The sequence below is a fragment of the Neomonachus schauinslandi genome, chromosome 2, assembly GCF_002201575.2.
Source record: "Neomonachus schauinslandi chromosome 2, ASM220157v2, whole genome shotgun sequence".
Classification (NCBI taxonomy): Eukaryota; Metazoa; Chordata; class Mammalia; order Carnivora; family Phocidae; genus Neomonachus; species Neomonachus schauinslandi.
In genome coordinates, this window is record NC_058404.1 from 142144219 (window position 1) to 142162450 (window position 18232).

Sequence of the window (18232 nt, forward strand, 5' to 3'; positions counted from 1 at the left end):
GACAGGTACGTACACAGATACAGAGATTCTGCCACAGGACAACTCTGAATTGAGGCAGGTTCAAGGACATCAGCAGGGACGGCCTCAGCTTTACAGCCTCCAATGTACTTCCCAGTACAGCCTTTCATACAGCCTGTACTGTGCTCACCCTGCTTTTGCTTCACACTGTACAATATATTCGGGTGATGGCTGCCCCTTCCTAGCCTTGGTTTTAGAGGTCACTGTCTGCTTCATAAACACAAGAGGGGCTTGGAGGACAAAGGGTAGACACAGGGTGCTCAAAGGGAAGGATGGACTTCATTGTACACCTGCAGAGAAAGCCTCTGCTTTGAGAATATACTTAATACCCATCCCAGCTCACCCAAAATTCCCATGGAAAAAAATCTAAGAGCATCCAGGAATGAGGACTTTGAAGATGAAATTCTGGAAAGCCACTCAAATCAGCTGCAGCTTTTGCTTTTCCTTAACTGTGTCATCTTTCAAGCAGGGTTCCCTCACTACAACCCCCCGCCCCCTTCAGTGTGGTCCGAGGCTCATAGGAAGTGCTGGGGATGCTGGAGATGCCTCAGAGGGAAAGTCTGAGCCCCTTTTAAAGTAGTGGCTCTCAAGAAATGGAAAACCAAGTTGATTTCACCTTCCTATTTGCCAAGTCAGTTGATTCAAAGCCAGTTTTGATGCTCCAAATGATCTTGCTTGCACCAAGATGGACACCTGAGTTTAAATGATGGATTTCTAAGAGGACAAACCATTTCCAGAGTTCCCAATAACTGAAATGAGAGCAAGTATTTCAGAAAGTCTACTTTTCTCTACTTATTTTTTTTATATAGGGAAAAGAGTAAAGGCTTTGGATGTATATTTATAATCTATTCCCCCTTTTCATTATCAAAAAGGAAACCTCAATCCCCCAATACTTTATTTTTGCTTTTGTTTCCCTTGCCTGAGGAGACATATCCACAAAACGTTGCTACAGCCAATGTCAGAGAAACTGCCTGTGGTCTCTTCTAGGAGTTTATGGCTTCAGCTCTCACATTTAGGTCTTTAATCCATTTTGAGTTTATATTTGTGTATGGTATAAGAAAGCAGTCCAGTTTCATTCTTTTGCATGTAGCTGTCCAGTTTTCCCGACACCATTTGTTGAAGAGACTCTCTTTCCCCCATCGCATATTCCTGCCTCCTTTGTCGTAAAGTAACTGACCATGTAAGTGTGAGTTTATTTCTGGGTTCTCTATCCTGTTCCACTGATCTCTCTGTCTATTTTCACACCACCACCACAGTTTCAATTACTACAGCTTTGTAACATATCTTGAAATCTGGGATTGTGATACCTCCAGCTTTGTTTTTCTTTCTAGCTATGTCTCCTCAGGCAAGGAAAACAAAAGCAAAAATAAACTACTGGGACGACATCAAAATAAAAAGCTTTTGCAAAGCCAAGGAAAGCATCAACAAAACTAAGAGGCAACCTACTGAATGGCGAAGATATTTGCAAATGAGGTAGCTGATAAGGGGTTAATATCCAAACTATATAAAGAACTTATACGACTCAACACCAAAAAAATCCAATTAAAAAATAGGCAGAGGATCTGAACAGACATTTTTCCAAAGAAGACATGCAGACGGCCAACAGACACATGCAAAGATGCTCAACATTGCTCATCATCAGGGAAATGTAAATCAAAACCACAATGAGATATCACCTCATGGCCAGTATCAAAAAGACAAGAAGTAACAAGTGTTGGTGGGGATGTGGAGAAAAGGAAACCCTTACACACTGCTGGTGGAAATGTAAACGGTGCAGCCACTCTGGAAAAGTGTGGCAGTTCCTCAAAAAATTAAAAATAGAAATATCATACAATCTAACAATTCTACTACTGGATATTTACCCAAAGAAAATAAAAATATTAATTTGAAAAGATACATGCACCTTATGTTTATTGAATATTACTTACAACAGCCAAGATAGGGAAGCAACCTAAGCGTCCATCAATAAGTGGATGGACAAAGAAAATGTGGCATATATCCACAATGGAATATTATCCAGCTATAAAAAAAGAATTAGATCTTGCTGTTTATGACAAGATGGATGGAACTTATGCTAAGTGAAATAAGTCAGGTGGAGAAAGACAAATACCATATGATTTCACTTATATGTGGAATCTAAAAAACAAAACAGATGAATAGGGACACCTGGGTGGCTTAGTCGGTTAAGCGTCCAACTCTTGGTTTCGGCTCGTCATGATCCCAGCTCGTGGGATCGGGTTCTGAGTCAGACTCTGTGCTCAGTGCACTCTCCCTCTCCCTCTGCCCCTCCTCCTGCTTGTTCTCTCTCTCTTTCTCTCTCTCAAGTGGATAAATAAATCTTTAAAACAAAAACAAATGAACAAAGTAACAAACAAAAACCAGACTCTTAAATATAAAGAACAAACTGATGGTTGTGGAGGGAGGGGTGTGATAGATGAAATAAAGAGGAAGATGGATATAAATAAAAGAAGATAGAAACAGATCAAGTTTGTACCAGTTATAAAATAAATCAGTCATGGAGATGAAAAGTACACCACAGGGAATATAGTCAATGATACTGTACTAATGTTGCTTGGTGACTACACTTCGCATGGTGAGCACTGAGTATTGCACAGAATCATTGAAGCACTACGTTGTACATCTAAAACTAATATAATATTGTATGTTAATTATACCTCAGTAAAAAAATAAACAAATGTGAGATTATAGTGAGGTATAAAAACAAAAAGCAAAACAAAGAAACCTTAGACCAGAAGAAATGGAACCAAATGGGAGCAGAAGATGTGTGAATAAAGCATACTGTCTACAAGTCAGAAGGCCTGGATGACATCTGCCACCATCCCAGAGTCCCAGAAGTCAGGGAGGCCTTGCAGAAGCCAGCTGGAACCGCCCAGCAACTCCGCCTCCTAGTGGGCACTTACCCTGGGCTTGCAGGAGGAATTTTAATTTAAATGCCAAAAACAGAGGCAGCAGAGGAGGAAATAGTCTTTTCCAAGGAACTGCGGCCCCTACTGTGTGCCCAGACACACCTCTCATCACCTCAACTGAAATCTCCATTAAGACTGCTGTGTGGGCCCAGGAAGGACAAAGCTAATCCTCTGCTGAGCCCAGAGGTGGTAAATCTGGCCCAGGATCCCCACCTCCCCTTACCACTCCGTGGCCAAGGTACTCAGCCCCTGCCGCCCCTCCCCCACCACCAGGTTCTGACAGCGACAGGGCCTTTGCTAGGCTGCTAAGTCTACATTAATTTTGGTATTCTCCCCTTCACGTTGGGCCTCTTGGTCTCCATCCATCGATGATGTGGGAAAATACACAAGACATTTTCTACAAGTTATTCCCCTTCCTCCTCATTAGTAGCTAGCATTATACTGAACCACTGAGAGCTGGGAAGAGCCTTGGGAAGGGAGACCTGGCCGGCAGCCACAAGCGCAGCACGCTGGAATGAGCGGCCACAACTCAGTAAACCCCTGGGCTGGGCCCTGTGCCTCTGTGAATAGAGTGGTGCAGAGCAGGGTTCACTTTCTACTTACAGGACCTTGGGTAGGTTGTTTACACTTTCCGTGCCTTAGTGTCCTGACCTGTAAATGAGGAGGATGATGACAGCAACTACATGGGGTAGTTGAGATAATGCCAATAAAGCGATCACGATGCCTGGCAATTATGCTACTAATGTGTCCCCACCAGGTCCCTCTGTCACTGTTTTCTTAATCCAACAAGCATTTCTTTTTTAAAAAGATTATTTATTTGAGAGACAGAGAGATAGAGTGTGTGTGTGTGTGCGCACGCGCGCACGCCTGAGCCCATGCAGGGGGAAGGGCAGAGGGTGAGAATCCTGAAGCAGACTCCCCACTGAGCACGGAGCCCAACGTGGAGCTCGATCTCACAACCCTGAGATCATGACCTGAGCCAAAACTAAGAATCGGCCACTTAACTAACTGAGCCACCCAGGCGCCCCAATCCAATAAGCATTTCCATGATGCACCAACACACCACTCAAGCCACTATCCAGGGAACAGCTGATTGCTAGGTGCCCTCATACCTGAAAGGCTTGCTGTCAGGGTCAGTGTCCTTGAAACCCATCTCCTCGAGCTTACAGCGCCGATACAATTCATAATGGCGGGTGTGAGTCTGCTCTCGCAAATCTTCCATGTTCACACGGATCAGCATCTCCCGAAGTTTCACGAAATCACAATGGTTTTCATTCTCAACTGCGAGAGATGGGAAGGTGGGGGTGGCTATTAGCAACGATGTCCCCAAAATCTGAAGTGACACTTTCAAGAGGTGATCACCATTGCTCCTGAAATCTCTGAAGTCTCAAAGCCATCTGCAGACCTTTACTGGATTCGCCTCACCTTCCCAATGAGGACAAGATTGCTGACAACGCGGACCATGACACTGATGACAGGAGTGACTGCAGAGGGCCTGCTCGAGGCAGGGCACTGCAGGAGGAAGTTTGTAAATATGGTCTTTACTCTTCAGAATAATTCTGCCAAGTAGGCATTGCGACTCTTGCCTTTCAGATGCAGAAGCAAGGCTGTGATGAGCATGCTGACCTCCCGAGTAGAGGTAGCAGAGTCTACATTTAAACACCCCAACATCGGGCTGCAAAGCCAGGTCTAGTTCCACTACTCCATGCCCCCTGGAAGTATACAAGGCAGTTCTTACATACCGCTTCTTTTAATTTTATCAACACTATGAAAAAAGTTCTATTGTAGAAAAATAGGTAATAGTCATAAAAATTAAAATTTTCCCAGGAATCCCAAAGGTGTAATTTCTTCTCACTTCTCACAGATTTATTGCCTTTATTCAGAACAAAAGAAAAAGAGGACTGATAGATCTTAAACCAATGAAGGAATTTTCTGTAGTGATCCTACTTAACCTCTAGCATTGGGCATCTTCCTTCAAAAGGTACAAGGGGAGCGGCATATGGGAACCAAGCAACATATGGGAAGCTTCTTTAGATCAGAGACTGTGGTCATGTCCCACAGTGCCAAACTAGGTCAGATAGCCTTATAATTCTCCAGTATTTACTGAGATAACATTTAACTGGAAGACAAGTTTTCCAGAGATGATGGAGAAACAAGTATCCTCTTATTTACAAGAAACGTTTTGCAGCTTCTTTATACTTTGCTGGTGAAACTGGCATGGGAGTGGCTGAAACTGCTAGGCAAGAACTCTTTTCCGTCAGGAATGTATGCTGAATTTGCCGCACAAGCCAACATTCTTGAGGGGCTACCACACTGGCGCTAGGGCTCTGCACTCACCTCTCCCCACGGTCCACCTGCCTGGTCACCGTGTCTTGCTTCCTCGCCCGACGACTGTCATGTGTCTAACCCTACTGCTCTCTTCCTCCTGCCACGGCTGAGCACCTCCCCAAACACAGCAGGGAGGGAAGGAAGGCGGACAGTCACCGCAGGGGCTGAATGTGCTGAACGTGAAGACCCCCTTCCCGTACTGCGCACCTACCCTGCACCACACCCCAGGGGTACTGCCTGGCCTTTGCCATCTTGTTGCCGATCTTCACCTCTTCGGTGCTGCCGACCACGGCAAATGGGAGATGGACCTGTGAAGCGACATGAGGACAGACACGAGTTACCTTCTCCAGCTCCGCCCTCTTCTGCAGGCCTCACTTGGTGGCAGGAGAAAACAGGGAGGGAGGGGAGGAGAGGGAGGAGAGGGCCGGGGCTCTGCAGGTCAGTGGGGTTGGGCTGCGTGCACCCCACCCTTTCTACAACCAAATACGGACTCGGTGATAGGAGCTAGCTTCAGGGGAAGCGGCAGGAGTCTGCACCCACACAGGAAGCTTCAGACTCATGTTGTACAAGACCACAGCCACTAATATGTGTGGCCACTGAGCCCTTGAAATGAGGTTTGTGGGATTAAGACACTGAATTTTTAATTTTATTTACTTTTAATTCATTTACATTTAAACTTTAAAATGGAAGATAAAATATTTTTCCATTAAATAAAATTCTGTTGTTTGGGGACTACACTTCATTTTGCTTCAAACTCAAATCTTCTAAGAAAAGAACCAGTTTGCTCAATGTGGATGCAAACATTAGAGAAAACTTATCTTTTTGGTAGTTATTTCATACTGAAAAACTTTCAAGTATGTTAGAAGCAACTTGAGTATTCATCCAAATTGGGATATGCTGTAATTATAAAATATACATTGGATTTCAAAGACTTACTGTCAAAGTATCTCATTAATTTTTATATTGATTACATGTTGAAATGATAATATTTTGAATATATTCAGTAAGGCTTTTAAATTAATTTCACATTCCCTTTTACTTTTTTTTTTATAATGCCACTTCTGCCACATTTTTTTAAAGATTTATTTATTTCTTTATTTTGAGAGAGAGAGAGCCCAGAGGGAAGGGCAAAGGGACAAAGAATTCCAAGCAGACTCTATGCTGAGCACAGAGCCCGACATGGGGCTTGATCTCACAACCCTGAGATCAGGACCTAAGCCGAAACCAAGAGTCCGATGCTTAACCGACTGAGCCACCCAGGCACCCCCTTTTTACCTTTTTACATGTGACTACTGCAAAATGTTAAATTACTTGTGTGACTCATATTATATTTCTATTGAACAGCATTGCTTTAGATAGTTGGCCATTGCACAAAATTCAAGTCAGAAATACACTTTAGACCAAATTACTGGCCCAAGCCTTGCAGCCCAGACTTATCTCAAGCAGAGGTGGTGTTCAAGACAATGGACTGTTCCACATTGATTTCTTTGGTACCTATGGCTACATTCTGGGAGTAGGGGATGAAAGGGATAGTAATTCCACCTTTTTTCTATTAGCATATAAGAATAAGAAGATTTGAAATGGCTGTTCCGAGACATATTATCTCGAGTTCCTTGATCCACTGCTCTTCTACTGCAGAGAAGCTGAGAAAGACAAGAATGTTTCAAAGCCAAATCCTCTCCCACAGAGGGCATAACCCTCAGCCCAGGCTGCCCAAGTGGTATTTCGCAGATGCTCAAGATAGTTCTATTTTCTGGTTCATCTCACATTCTGGAGAAAGGAAGAAAGCACATTCTCTTTCTCAGACTCTGAGTCTGGAACTGTAACATGTTCCCTGAAGTTGAGGAGCACCAGGACCCTTCCAGCCAACATTTTGGTGTAATGACCCAAGAAAACCGTTTTCTCTGCTCACCCTAAGGGACAAAAGCAACTGCCAAAGAAATCTGTTTTCCACCTATCACGTGGGATTTCATCACCAGGAATTGCTTGCAATGGAGAGCCTAAAAAACAATTTCTTGTTGAAGAACAAGATTAATTTGGGACAACCAGCTCAATTAATCAGATAAAGAGAGAAAGAGCCAAGATTCATGGCTCTTTTCTTTCCAAGAAATTTAACACAAATTTAGTTGCATGACCATCCAAAATGATTTAAGAGGATGGGAAGGGAAATAAAGAAAAAATTAGAAGATATTCATTCACGTTATTTCTCGAATCCTACACTGACATCCCAAATCATGGCTCTGCAACAGAATAAACCAGTGCTGCCCCGCCCGAGCTCCTGACAACACCGTAACACGAGCTAGCTGCTCCGCGGGCGTCACTCCCATCGGCCCCGCTGACATTTGTGCCACGTGAGGGGCAGTCTGCCATCTCCTCTCACCTGAATACCTACCCACGGGATTGGTGTGGGCACTAAATGTAAATAAAGCCTCGAGCAGCGGCTGGTGCACAGTAAATGCTCCATAGATGTCAGAAACGTCAGGCGCTATGATTATTAAGAAAGCTCTCGGTACCCACAACCAGAGAGTTCTAGACGTGGAGGAGACCTCACATGCTACCTGTTTTGATCCTGCTTAGGAACTCCCTCTACCACAGCTCTTCTAAGTGCTTTGATTCAGAATCTGTGGTCCACCCCCCGGCAGTGGGAACACGCTCCTTCCACAGGGTGCTTGCTATGCTGCTGTGGTCTTGATGGCCAAACCCCTCACTGCCGTTCACTGTTGGGTTTCAGCTCTGTCTTTTGAATAAGAGCAGTCACTCTCCCCTATGACAACCTTCCTTTCACACCCCCTCAGGCCATCTCCTCAGGAAGAGTCTGCTTCCCAGTTTCCAGAAGTTCCAGAGGCTTTACTATCCTGACCACAGGAGCATGGCAGCCACAGTGGGTCATATAACTCAGAGTGTGACCAGACTAGAACAGAGTGGAGCTGGGCTATCTTTGCTTTAATGAGCTCCTAAATTTTAAATTCATACAATAGTCCCAGAGAGGGGAGGAGCTGCATTGACTTCCAAAGTCCTAGGCATATCAGGAATAACTTAAGGAAGAAACAGCGCTACAAAGAAAAGTCCGTATGTTGGGGGCGCCTGGGTGGCTCAGTCAGTTGGGCGTCTGACTTTGGCTCGGGTCGTGATCCTGGAGTCCTGGGATCGGGCCCCACATCGGGCTCCCTGCTTGGAGGGGAGTCTGTTTGTCCCTCTCCCCCAGCTCATGCTCTGTCTCTCTCCCTTAAATAAAGAAATAAAATCTTTAAAAAAAAAAAAAAGAAAAGTCTGTATGTTGAACCGAAGAAACAAGGAGTTTTGTGGTATAACCCTGTTCTCCTAAATTATGATGGCAAACAACACAGATGTGGGACCAGGGTTGAAATCTCAGTGCTGCTATTAGCTGGCTTTGACCAAGGCATTTAATTCTCCAGATGAGCTTCAGTAGGAGTCCCCTTCATATGAAATGTCTAGCATAGGCAAATCTATAGAGATAAGAAAGTTGAGTGGTGGTTGCCTAGGGCTGGAATGGTTAGAGGGTTGACTGCTAAAAGGTACACAGTTTCTTTTTGGGGTGATGAAAAGGTTCTAAAATTGATGGTGGCAATGGTGGTACAACCCTGTGAATATACTAAAAACCACTGAATTATATGCTTTAAATGGGTAAATTGTACAGTATATCAATTATATCTCAATAAAGCTGTTAATTAAAAAAAAAAAAAACAGTGCCTTTAGTGCATTTAATGACTTCATTAGACACTTTTCATGACCAGATCTAAGGGAAGTAGAACATAGCTCAACCTACCACAACTTAGACTGACTTCTGCTGCCAATAGCATCCTTTTGGATCATTTTTTAGCACGTATCCAGGGAAAGGCAACTTATTTAATAGCTTCTAATTGCATTTCACTGAAGCTAAGCTACAATTTTAAGAATTCCAAAAACCATCATTGGGCATCTACTATGTGCAAAGAACGCTACTTTTACAGAAGTTATGCATTCCTAAGTGGAAAAAAAAAAAGTATAGTAATTGTGGCCCAGAGATGAGCCATGCCTGTGAGATACAAAAGAGGCAGTGGGAAAGATGCAGGCGTCAGCGGGCAGCATGGAGGCTCACCACGAGACATCGTATCGCAGGTGCACCTAAGAATTGCTGAAGCTTTTGTCCTTTCTCTTCTGACCATCCTGCCTGTGAGGTGAAGAAATTATACCTCAACTGCCAGTTAACCCAATGGTTCAGGAAAGGGTAGGAGAAGCAGAAAGGAGGGAGAAGCAGAAAGGAGGGAGAGGCAGGAACCCATCACAGAAGTCAAAATGAGGCAGGTGGACATATTTCCGCCAACAATGCCAGAAACAAGCAGAGATCTATTTCCTGTAAGCTGCTTTGTATGAGATGGTGCAGGCAGGCATTCCCTTCCCACAAGACTGGCTGTAGAAATCTTATCTGTTGGAGTGGGAAGGAAACTGGAGATTAGCTTGCCTAAGTTTCCCATTTGACAGATGGAGACACTGAGGAGCAGGGTGGTTAAATGCCTTGCCATAGTGACAGGGCTGGACCACACTGAAGAATCAGATTCCCGGTCCAAGGTTCTAGTCACTCTACAATGCTGCTACCAAGAAAAGCTTTCAGGAAAATTACTGGTAGGTTCTTCCTAACTTGAGGACTTACGCTCATTGTTGCATTAATCTCCGCCACCGTTTCTTCATCTGTGGGGAACTGATATATCTGGACTCCATTGCTGACCAGTTCACTCATGATCTTACTCTTGAATTTGTGCAGTTCATTTTTGGCAATGGTGTCAGCTTTTGCAATTATTGGAATGATGTTCACCTATAAAACAAACACATCTATTTTTACACAATTCCAATGTAAGAAAAATAAGACAGATGAATGAAACAATAAACAACAAAAATTGTAAAGCTTCACTTAAAAAACAGAGATGATATTGAAAATCAGACTTTCTGCCCAGGTGCAAAATTAAGAAGATATGGGATAATCTTTTAGCTCCATCTGTGAACACTTTTACTTCCTCCCATCCGGCACTGAGAGCATACTTGTAATTTCCTCTTCTGTGCTACCTCATTTTTTTTTCTTTTTTTAACAGACTAGAAGGAAGTGTTACTCTATGACAAATAGCGATAACGAAGCCTATTCTTTCAATAACCAACCACTCCTTTTAGACCCCTCCCAGCTACTTTAGGAGCTTGATTTTAGCATGTTCCTAACAGTGTAATAGCCAAGACTGTGTTAGTCAGAACAGTGGAATATCCAACTCTCCCAGGATAACATCCTCTCTTTTTTTCTAATGACTGCTAGGAGTGGAGAATCTACGTATTCACTGAAACAAAAACAGTTTCACCTACTTTTAAAATTCTCAAAATCATACCAACTAATTCTCTTGAAACACTGGTTTCTATCACATTACTTCTTCATACCAGAATGAGACCTGGTGCCAAAGACAAGGCTCACTTTCAGGGCACAGGCTACAGGGACCAGGAAGAAGGCCAAGTTTGACAACCATGGCAGAAAGCCCAGCGTGAAAGCCAGGGACACCCTCAAGCACAAGCCCCAAACCCCAACGTCAGTCATCCTTCCAACTTTCCCCAGCACTGTCCACACAGCACATTTTTAAAATTCCTTTTTTAAGATTAACTGTCCTCCACTCCGTGGTAGGTACAGAGCTTTCATAAGACGCTACGGACATCCGATACCTGGGGCCATGCTCTCCACCCAGCTCAGGGCAAAGAGAGACAGACTTGGTGAGAAAGCCGTCCTAGCAAGAGAATGAGGGAGTCTTTAAGGAGGTTTTCTTGGTCATGTTTTACTTCCTTTGCTTCTCCTTTTATTCCAAGAGCCAAATCAAAATCTCTGACACATCACAATGAGGAGACATGTGGATAGAAAAACCTATTCTTCCCCTATTCCTCTACCCACTCCTACCCTCATCGTGCCTAGGCTCATCCAGCAAGTCACAGACCGAGAAACACACTGGTGGTGGGGAAATGTGTGGGTCAGGACCCGAGGAACAAAACACTTGTCCGTTGTTCTTACTGGCTATCTTTTGTACACACTTAGCATTCAGTTAATATTACAGACAAAATGGCAGAGCGTCATAGTTTCTTGGGCCAATCTGATCAGAGTAGATAGATGAACAAAGCAATTTAGATTTAAAATCTTCTTCCTTGGGGAGCCTGGGTGGCTCTGTCAGTTAAGCCTCTGCCTTCAGCTAAGGTCATGACCCCAGGGTTCTGGGATCGAGTCCCGCATCAGGCTCCTTGCTCAGCAGGGAGCCTGCTTCTCCCTCTCCCACTCCGCCTGCCAGTGTTCTGTCTCTCTCTCTGACAAATAAATATAACGTAAAAAAAAAAAATCTCCCTTGGTAGCAAGTGCTTGAAAATCTTTTCTGGAATTATCATATATTTGTGACCTATATAGTTAAGAGCCTGAACTCTTCACTTTGCTTGTATCAACAAACCTTTTTGCAAATACCATTTTCAGATGCTCTCCAGCATGCCCAGCTCTACAGCAATAGTGATTCTTTGAAGGCAGTTTAACCTGCTTTCTGGGGACTTTTTTGTTAGTTTGTTTCCAGCTGTGTTTACTTTGCCGTATTTTCGTTCCTTTTTTCCCTTTTTAACTCAACTCTACTAAGCATAACCCTGTTGTTGAATATTAGCCTGGCTTGGCCCACCGACGTGGCCTCAGTCAGGAGCCCTCCTCCGTCCCTGCCTGTCCCCCAGCCCTGTGGCCAGGACAGGACAGCCCAGGGAGCCGGCCTCGCGGCCCAGATCCTTCCGCCGTCTGTGGCTAAATGCAGCTGAAACAAATGTGATGGAGAAGGGTTTCCGTGTGTTCTCGGGAGAGCACTCCAGCAGCGGTAATCCACTCGGGCCATCAGACTATGTTTCTGTAAGCCCGAGCGTCTGCACGTGCTGGAAGCCTAGGAGCCTGGCTCTGCGTCAGCCACGGCCGGCGCTTTGGCCGCGAGTTCAGACAGAGGCCGTGGGGACAGGCTGGTCTTCTGAGTGTTCTCTGTCATGTTCCTCTGGAGAGAGAGCATCTTTCCAACAGTGTTGTTTAGACAAAAAAATAACACCCAACAAAACCCTCTAGAGACGGTAAGACTCTTCATGGAACTCAAAAAGAAGGTTAGGAGAGAAAACACCACAGCTTCTTTTGGGGGGTCGTTCCCATTGTCGTTTGCTTCTTTGTTTTCAGAATGTACTGTCTTCCATTTATTTCAAAATGAAAAAATCAAATTAATTGTAAAGTAGGTCACTAAACGTTATCAAACTTATCAGGACTTTCCTTCAAATGTTGTGAAAGGGAGAGGTTATTAATGTGGAAAGCTCAGGTGTCAAACGGAAACTACTTTGTAAAAACACACGGGTACAGTTCAGTTTTAAATCTAAGGAATCGGACTGCCCTTATCACCTAAGTAAAAAAAAAAAAAAAAATTAACACCTTTTTTTTCCACTCAAAACTTCATATTAAAGCCAAACTTTTAAAGACTTTTAACAAAGAAATTTAAAGAAAGCTTTTAAGAAAATAAACAAATTGTGACTTTGTATTTCAATCTCCCTAAATTTAACCCCTCCTATGACCTTTTAGGTGCCTCCACTATTTAATTCCCCATCCCTCATCAGAGCACCCATTGGTGCTAATTTAAGAACTAAAAATACCTGGTAAAGAGCTCCATGGTTTTGTTTGTTTGTTTTATTTTGTTTAGCCTAACATCCAGAGGTTTTGAAGCATTTTTCTCACATTGCTAAACCCTATCGTTCCTTAAACCAGAAAAGACAATTAGGGGGTTGGAGGAAGGGGGGAGGGATGAATAGGCAAGAGCACAGAGGAGTTTTAGGGCAGGAAAAGTACTCTGTGTACTATAATGAGGAATACAGGTCCTTATAGATGTGTCCCAGCCCACAGAATGTATACCACCAAGAGAACCCTAATATAAACATGGACTTTGGGGGGCTGACGTGTCAATGTAGGTGCACCCACTGTGACAACGTGCCCATCGGGTGGGGGTGTTGATGTGGGGGCAGGGGTATACGGGAATCTCTGTACCTTCCTCTTAACCCTGCTGTGAACCTAAAACTGCTTGGAAAACAGTCTTGTAAAACAAAACAATACAACCAAATGACATTAAAAGGAGAAAATAAATCAGGGCCTTCAGATAAAGGTGATCTAAAAGGAGAGGGGACAGTGGCCAGGGTGGTAGTGGGTACCTTGCTATCCAGCTTTTTCATGGTGACTAGATCCAGAGACTTCAGGGAATGGCCAGTGGGGGCAATGAAGTAGAGGCATGCGTGGATCCTGGTGTCGTGGTAGTTGAAGAGAGAACGTTTGATCTTCAATTCCTCTTGCAGGTAGGCCTCAAATTGGGCATCAATATACTCCACTATTGGCTTATAGCTAGAATGCAGAAGAATGTTCTGTAAAACACACCTTCAAATGAGCATGTTTCTAGCCGTAAACCTCTCATGCAGTTCAGTGCAGGACAATCCTTCTGTAAAGTCTCCAATGGCTCCCTTGCTTATGAGCTAAAGCCCCAAAGCCTTACCTGGGCATCCCGGGCCTTCCATCCCTGGTGCCTGAACATCTCTCAAGCTCCTCTCTCCCACTCCCTCCCTGGCTCGCCGCTTCTGTCCCAGTCACACACACGAAGCTTTCATCTGCCTCTGTGTCTTTGTTCACGCTAGCCCCCGTACCGGGAACAGACCTCTTCCTAGTATTCTCCTGGCTAACATTCATCCTTTAAAACAGAGATTATAAATATGTGAACCATGCTGTCACTTCCCATGGAAGACACTGCTAAGAGATTGTGGCATTCTCTCCTGCTGGGCCAAAACGGAGTCTCAGAATCTGTCTTAATAAAGTGATTCTGACAGCCTCTGCCAACTGATTGACTTTGGTGCACAAAAGGAAAGTGGTTTTCAATTTCAGGCAATGGTATCACCTAGTGGGAGCTCTTCTGTGCTCCCTCCACAGCTTCATCTATAAACTGAGGGGCCTGGGTGATTAGGAGCTTCAAGATTACTTCCAACTCTGAAATTTTATGATTGGAAGATAAACTTTGTAACCCTTCTCAGCAAATCATAATTCAAATTCAAATCTGTTTTGAATAATTACGTATGATTCTATTAATTGACCATAATCATTAATAGTATATTGGGAATATGCATTCAATAAACCAGATGTTCTCCAGGGACTCAGCAGTACATTAGGTAGGTCATTGTGGAAAAGCTATAAACTTTCAGGTCTCCAGGGGACTGCTCAGAAGTCAGAAATAAAAACCTTTCAACACTTGGCTCCCCTAACTCATATATTAAACTGAAATCCTTGAAAGGGAACTACAAATCTTTGATAATGTGGATGACAGCAGATAACCTGAGAGAGCAAACAAACAAAACAAAAAATATATTTATAACCAAAAACTGAAAGCACTCAGAAAAAAGTTTTTTGATATTTTTCCTTGGTGACTCATCACAATCCACTGATTCAATTTGAGCGGACAAAATCTCTAGTGGTTTAAAGAAAAAGCAGGATATGCCTCTGTAATAACAAAGTTCTAAATACGACAACAGAAATCCCAATAAATTCTAATAGAAAGAATGAGCAAGTGATAAATTTCTTCCATATTTTGCACTTTAAAACACAGGTAGGTATTACATAACAGTATTAATAATATTATCATAGGATAGTGGTTAGAAGCATGGATTCAAGCCAAACCAACTTCAACTCCACAAATTTACTACCTATGTGACTTTGAGCAAGTTACTAAACATCTCTGTGTCTCAATTTCCTCATAGGTAAATCAAGGACAAAAAAGTACTATATCAGAGAGCTACTGTGGCAAATAAGCTAATATGTGTAAAGGACTAGCACAGAAGAGTAGGATGTAACTATTTCACAGTAATATAATAAAAAATAATAAAAAACAAATAGGAGAAAAGCAAGGCTGACTTTTTAGAAAGAGAAGGGGGAAAAAGGAACCCTACCCTCACCTGGCTCATGGTAACCATTCTGCTGCTGAGCTTGTGCCCTGCACTCCACCAAGGTCCACCCGTGCCAGCCCAAGGCCTCATCTTTCCGTCTCTGGACACTGAGGCAAGTGTTGGGGACACCAGGGTCTTTCTCCAATACCCTCTTCGGAAAGGAAAGGAAAAGCAGCTCACAAGCAATTGCTCCTTCCTGCCTCACCAGTTCATTTTTAGCCTCTCAGCACCACCTCCCCAACAGTGCTCCAAGTATGTTTCTGCTTTCTATTAATTTCCCTCTTGCCTCTGGTGTTGATTCTGATCCTCCAAGATTATGGGAAGCATAACACCTCTCCTTTTCCAGGGAGGAATGCTTTCTGCCCTGGATTCAATATATCCCAAGAAACCTTTTGTTCTCCTCTTACATCTTGGGTTTCCTTCTGCCTTCCCCTGTCAGGGAGCTCTGGCTAATCTTCCAATCTCCTTCTTTTCCCTTTACGTGATCTCCCTGAAAAATCACATTTACTCCTGTGTTTTACTTACTATCTAAGTGATGATAATTCATAAATCTCTGCTCATAGCCCAGATCTTTCACTCAAGTTTCAGCACCATTCATCCAACTGCTTACGAGATATCTCCATTGGCTCTTCTAACTAAATGTGTCCAAGATGGGACTCTTCATCCTGCCCCCAAACCCACACTTCCCTGTATTCCTTCGCTTGGTGAATGGCACCCCCATGCACACCACCCGGGGACCTCCCCTTTTACTCCCCCACAACACACACAATCAAGCATGAAATTCCATCAATTTTAACTTCTAATTGTTATAACAAATTAAAAAGAAATGTATTTCAGGAGAACTATTTACCAAAATCAGTATTCCCTGTGTTTAAGTCAGCCAGTAGTTTTGTATTCCCCTTCATAATCCTTTAAACAAATGATCTGCCCCTCTTCTCCTACTCCTTTCCACTTCTTATCTACATTCACAGCCATAAAGAGAAGGAAGTATAATCCCAATTTTGCCTTTTGCTAGTTTCCATTCTTATAGAAAGGACACCCATTTATTTTCTGTTTGGCCAATTCCAACTTCTCTGGATTACAGTCATACCAAGCAGAGGAAAATGGAGGAGGGAAAATCAAATCTAGTCCTTACATTGTCTCCTTTTAAGGCATGGGGATAGTCCTTTTTACCCACAACTCATTTTTTTCATATACCTCCAGCCACAGAATCCACAATAAAATACAGAGGCTGACCCTGAAACTGATGGAAAAAGATACTTTATACAATGTTTTATATCCACCCAAGCTACCCACTGATCATTCTTGCAAAAGAACCAACACCATTGTTCAGGGACCGACTCTCCATTTTACATATGGCCAGATACCTCCCATCTATTTTTCTCTACCTTGCTGTTAAGGTTAGTTTTCCTTATCTCTCAACTACCTCCATCAGAAAGTGTGATAAAAACAGAAATTAAAGACCAGATGGTCCACTTCAATACCATTTTATAACTCTGATACAAAGATTTGGTGAGTTTGAAGATTTCAATTATTCATGCTTTTCAGGGTTGATTATCATTACAGTTAGTGACATGCCATTGACATTCTATCTCCCATTTCCCAAATGTGGGGCAAATGAATTATTCTATTTCCAGTTCTATGACAAAACTTGGTTTACCTTCTTCTCCAGACCCCTTCCCTTCTTCACTGAAGAATACAGACAGCAAAACAAAGAAGCCCTTAAACCATGAAGAGTTAATCTTGCTATTAAACATAACAGGAAACCTTACCAGATCTCTCTTCCTGCCTCCTTCTAGCTAGCTCAGTCTCAGGCAGATACTCATGCAGGAATGCTGACATGACTGAAGCCTACATAAACAAGCCAGGACATTCTTGAAGTCCTGCATTCATGGCAGAAAAGCTTGCCTCATCCGCAAAGTAGTAAAAATAATCATGGGTTTAGAGAAACAGCACATTGCTTCCCATATGGTTACGTATCAATGCAAAAATGCATATCTCACTTCCAATTCTTTTATGGAAGCAGACTGTCCGGAAAAAAAAATTTTTTTAAACAACAGTCATTCGGGTTTAGAGTCAACAATGTCAACAATGCCTTCTAGGGGACAGAGTTCTAAATGCCATTTAAAGAGGTTATGCAACAGCTGTCAAGAAATTTCAGAAGAAAAAAAATATTTGGTATCTAGGTTAGGTTAATATCACACTTCCTCTCTTCTAAATCTCCTTGGAAACTATTATTTGACCCAAATGAGTCAGATAATTTCTTAAAGAGGCCTCCAGCTGCAAATAGGAGAATTGGTATTGTAGTAGCCACTTGCTGTTCAGTGCCGGCCAGTGAAAACCAGCAGGCTGAAGGAAAATCCCCACTTGGGGAGAGGCAATTCAGTGCAGCCACTGAGGCAATGACTCTGAGCGGGAAGAGCACATGGAGTCTTAGCAGAAAGATGCTGGAAGATGGTTCTCATTCCTGCAGGAAGGGATCCTGAAAAGGTCCAGTTACTGCCTTCCAATCAGGGAGTGCACAAGCATGACATCTATTTCACTTGGTATTACAAACAGCCTTCAGGCAGTAACCTCTCCATCATTCCTTGGCATTGAGGTCATAAATTAAGAGCAACAGCTCAGCTGCAGGGTCTGAGCTTAGCTGTCCCCCACCCCGCACAATGTACAGATAGTTCATTTTGACCAGATGCGAAATAAAATCCTTCTCACTACATCTAACAATTGCTCCTATTATTACAGGACAATGTTTATTGAAGAGCATTTAAATTGCTCTATAGATAAAATGGAGCTCAGTGCTCAGCTAGAGAATGAATTAAATATTTCTTCCTAATTACTGTGTTGCTCATATATACCAGGGTAGTTAAAATATCTCTAGGCAATACACATTCTAGATAAAAATAGTTCAAGTTCCTCTTGATAAAACATATGCATACAATATACACAGTTTCGAGGAAAATTTTTAAAAAAACAAA

General features: G+C 43.0%; 1 protein-coding gene across 1 annotated transcript in view; it reads right to left on the minus strand.

The window, feature by feature from the left end:
• The window catches only part of SEPTIN11 (septin 11), an 83334-nt gene that overhangs the window by 9052 nt on the left and 56050 nt on the right, over positions 1-18232 (minus strand). Inside the window, exons 4-7 of the mRNA XM_021702259.1 lie at positions 13488-13674; positions 9925-10086; positions 5485-5581; positions 4058-4226 (exon numbers count right to left, since the gene is read on the minus strand). Coding sequence (XP_021557934.1) covers positions 4058-4226; positions 5485-5581; positions 9925-10086; positions 13488-13674 — 615 coding nt within the window. The remainder of the gene's footprint in view (positions 1-4057; positions 4227-5484; positions 5582-9924; positions 10087-13487; positions 13675-18232) is intronic.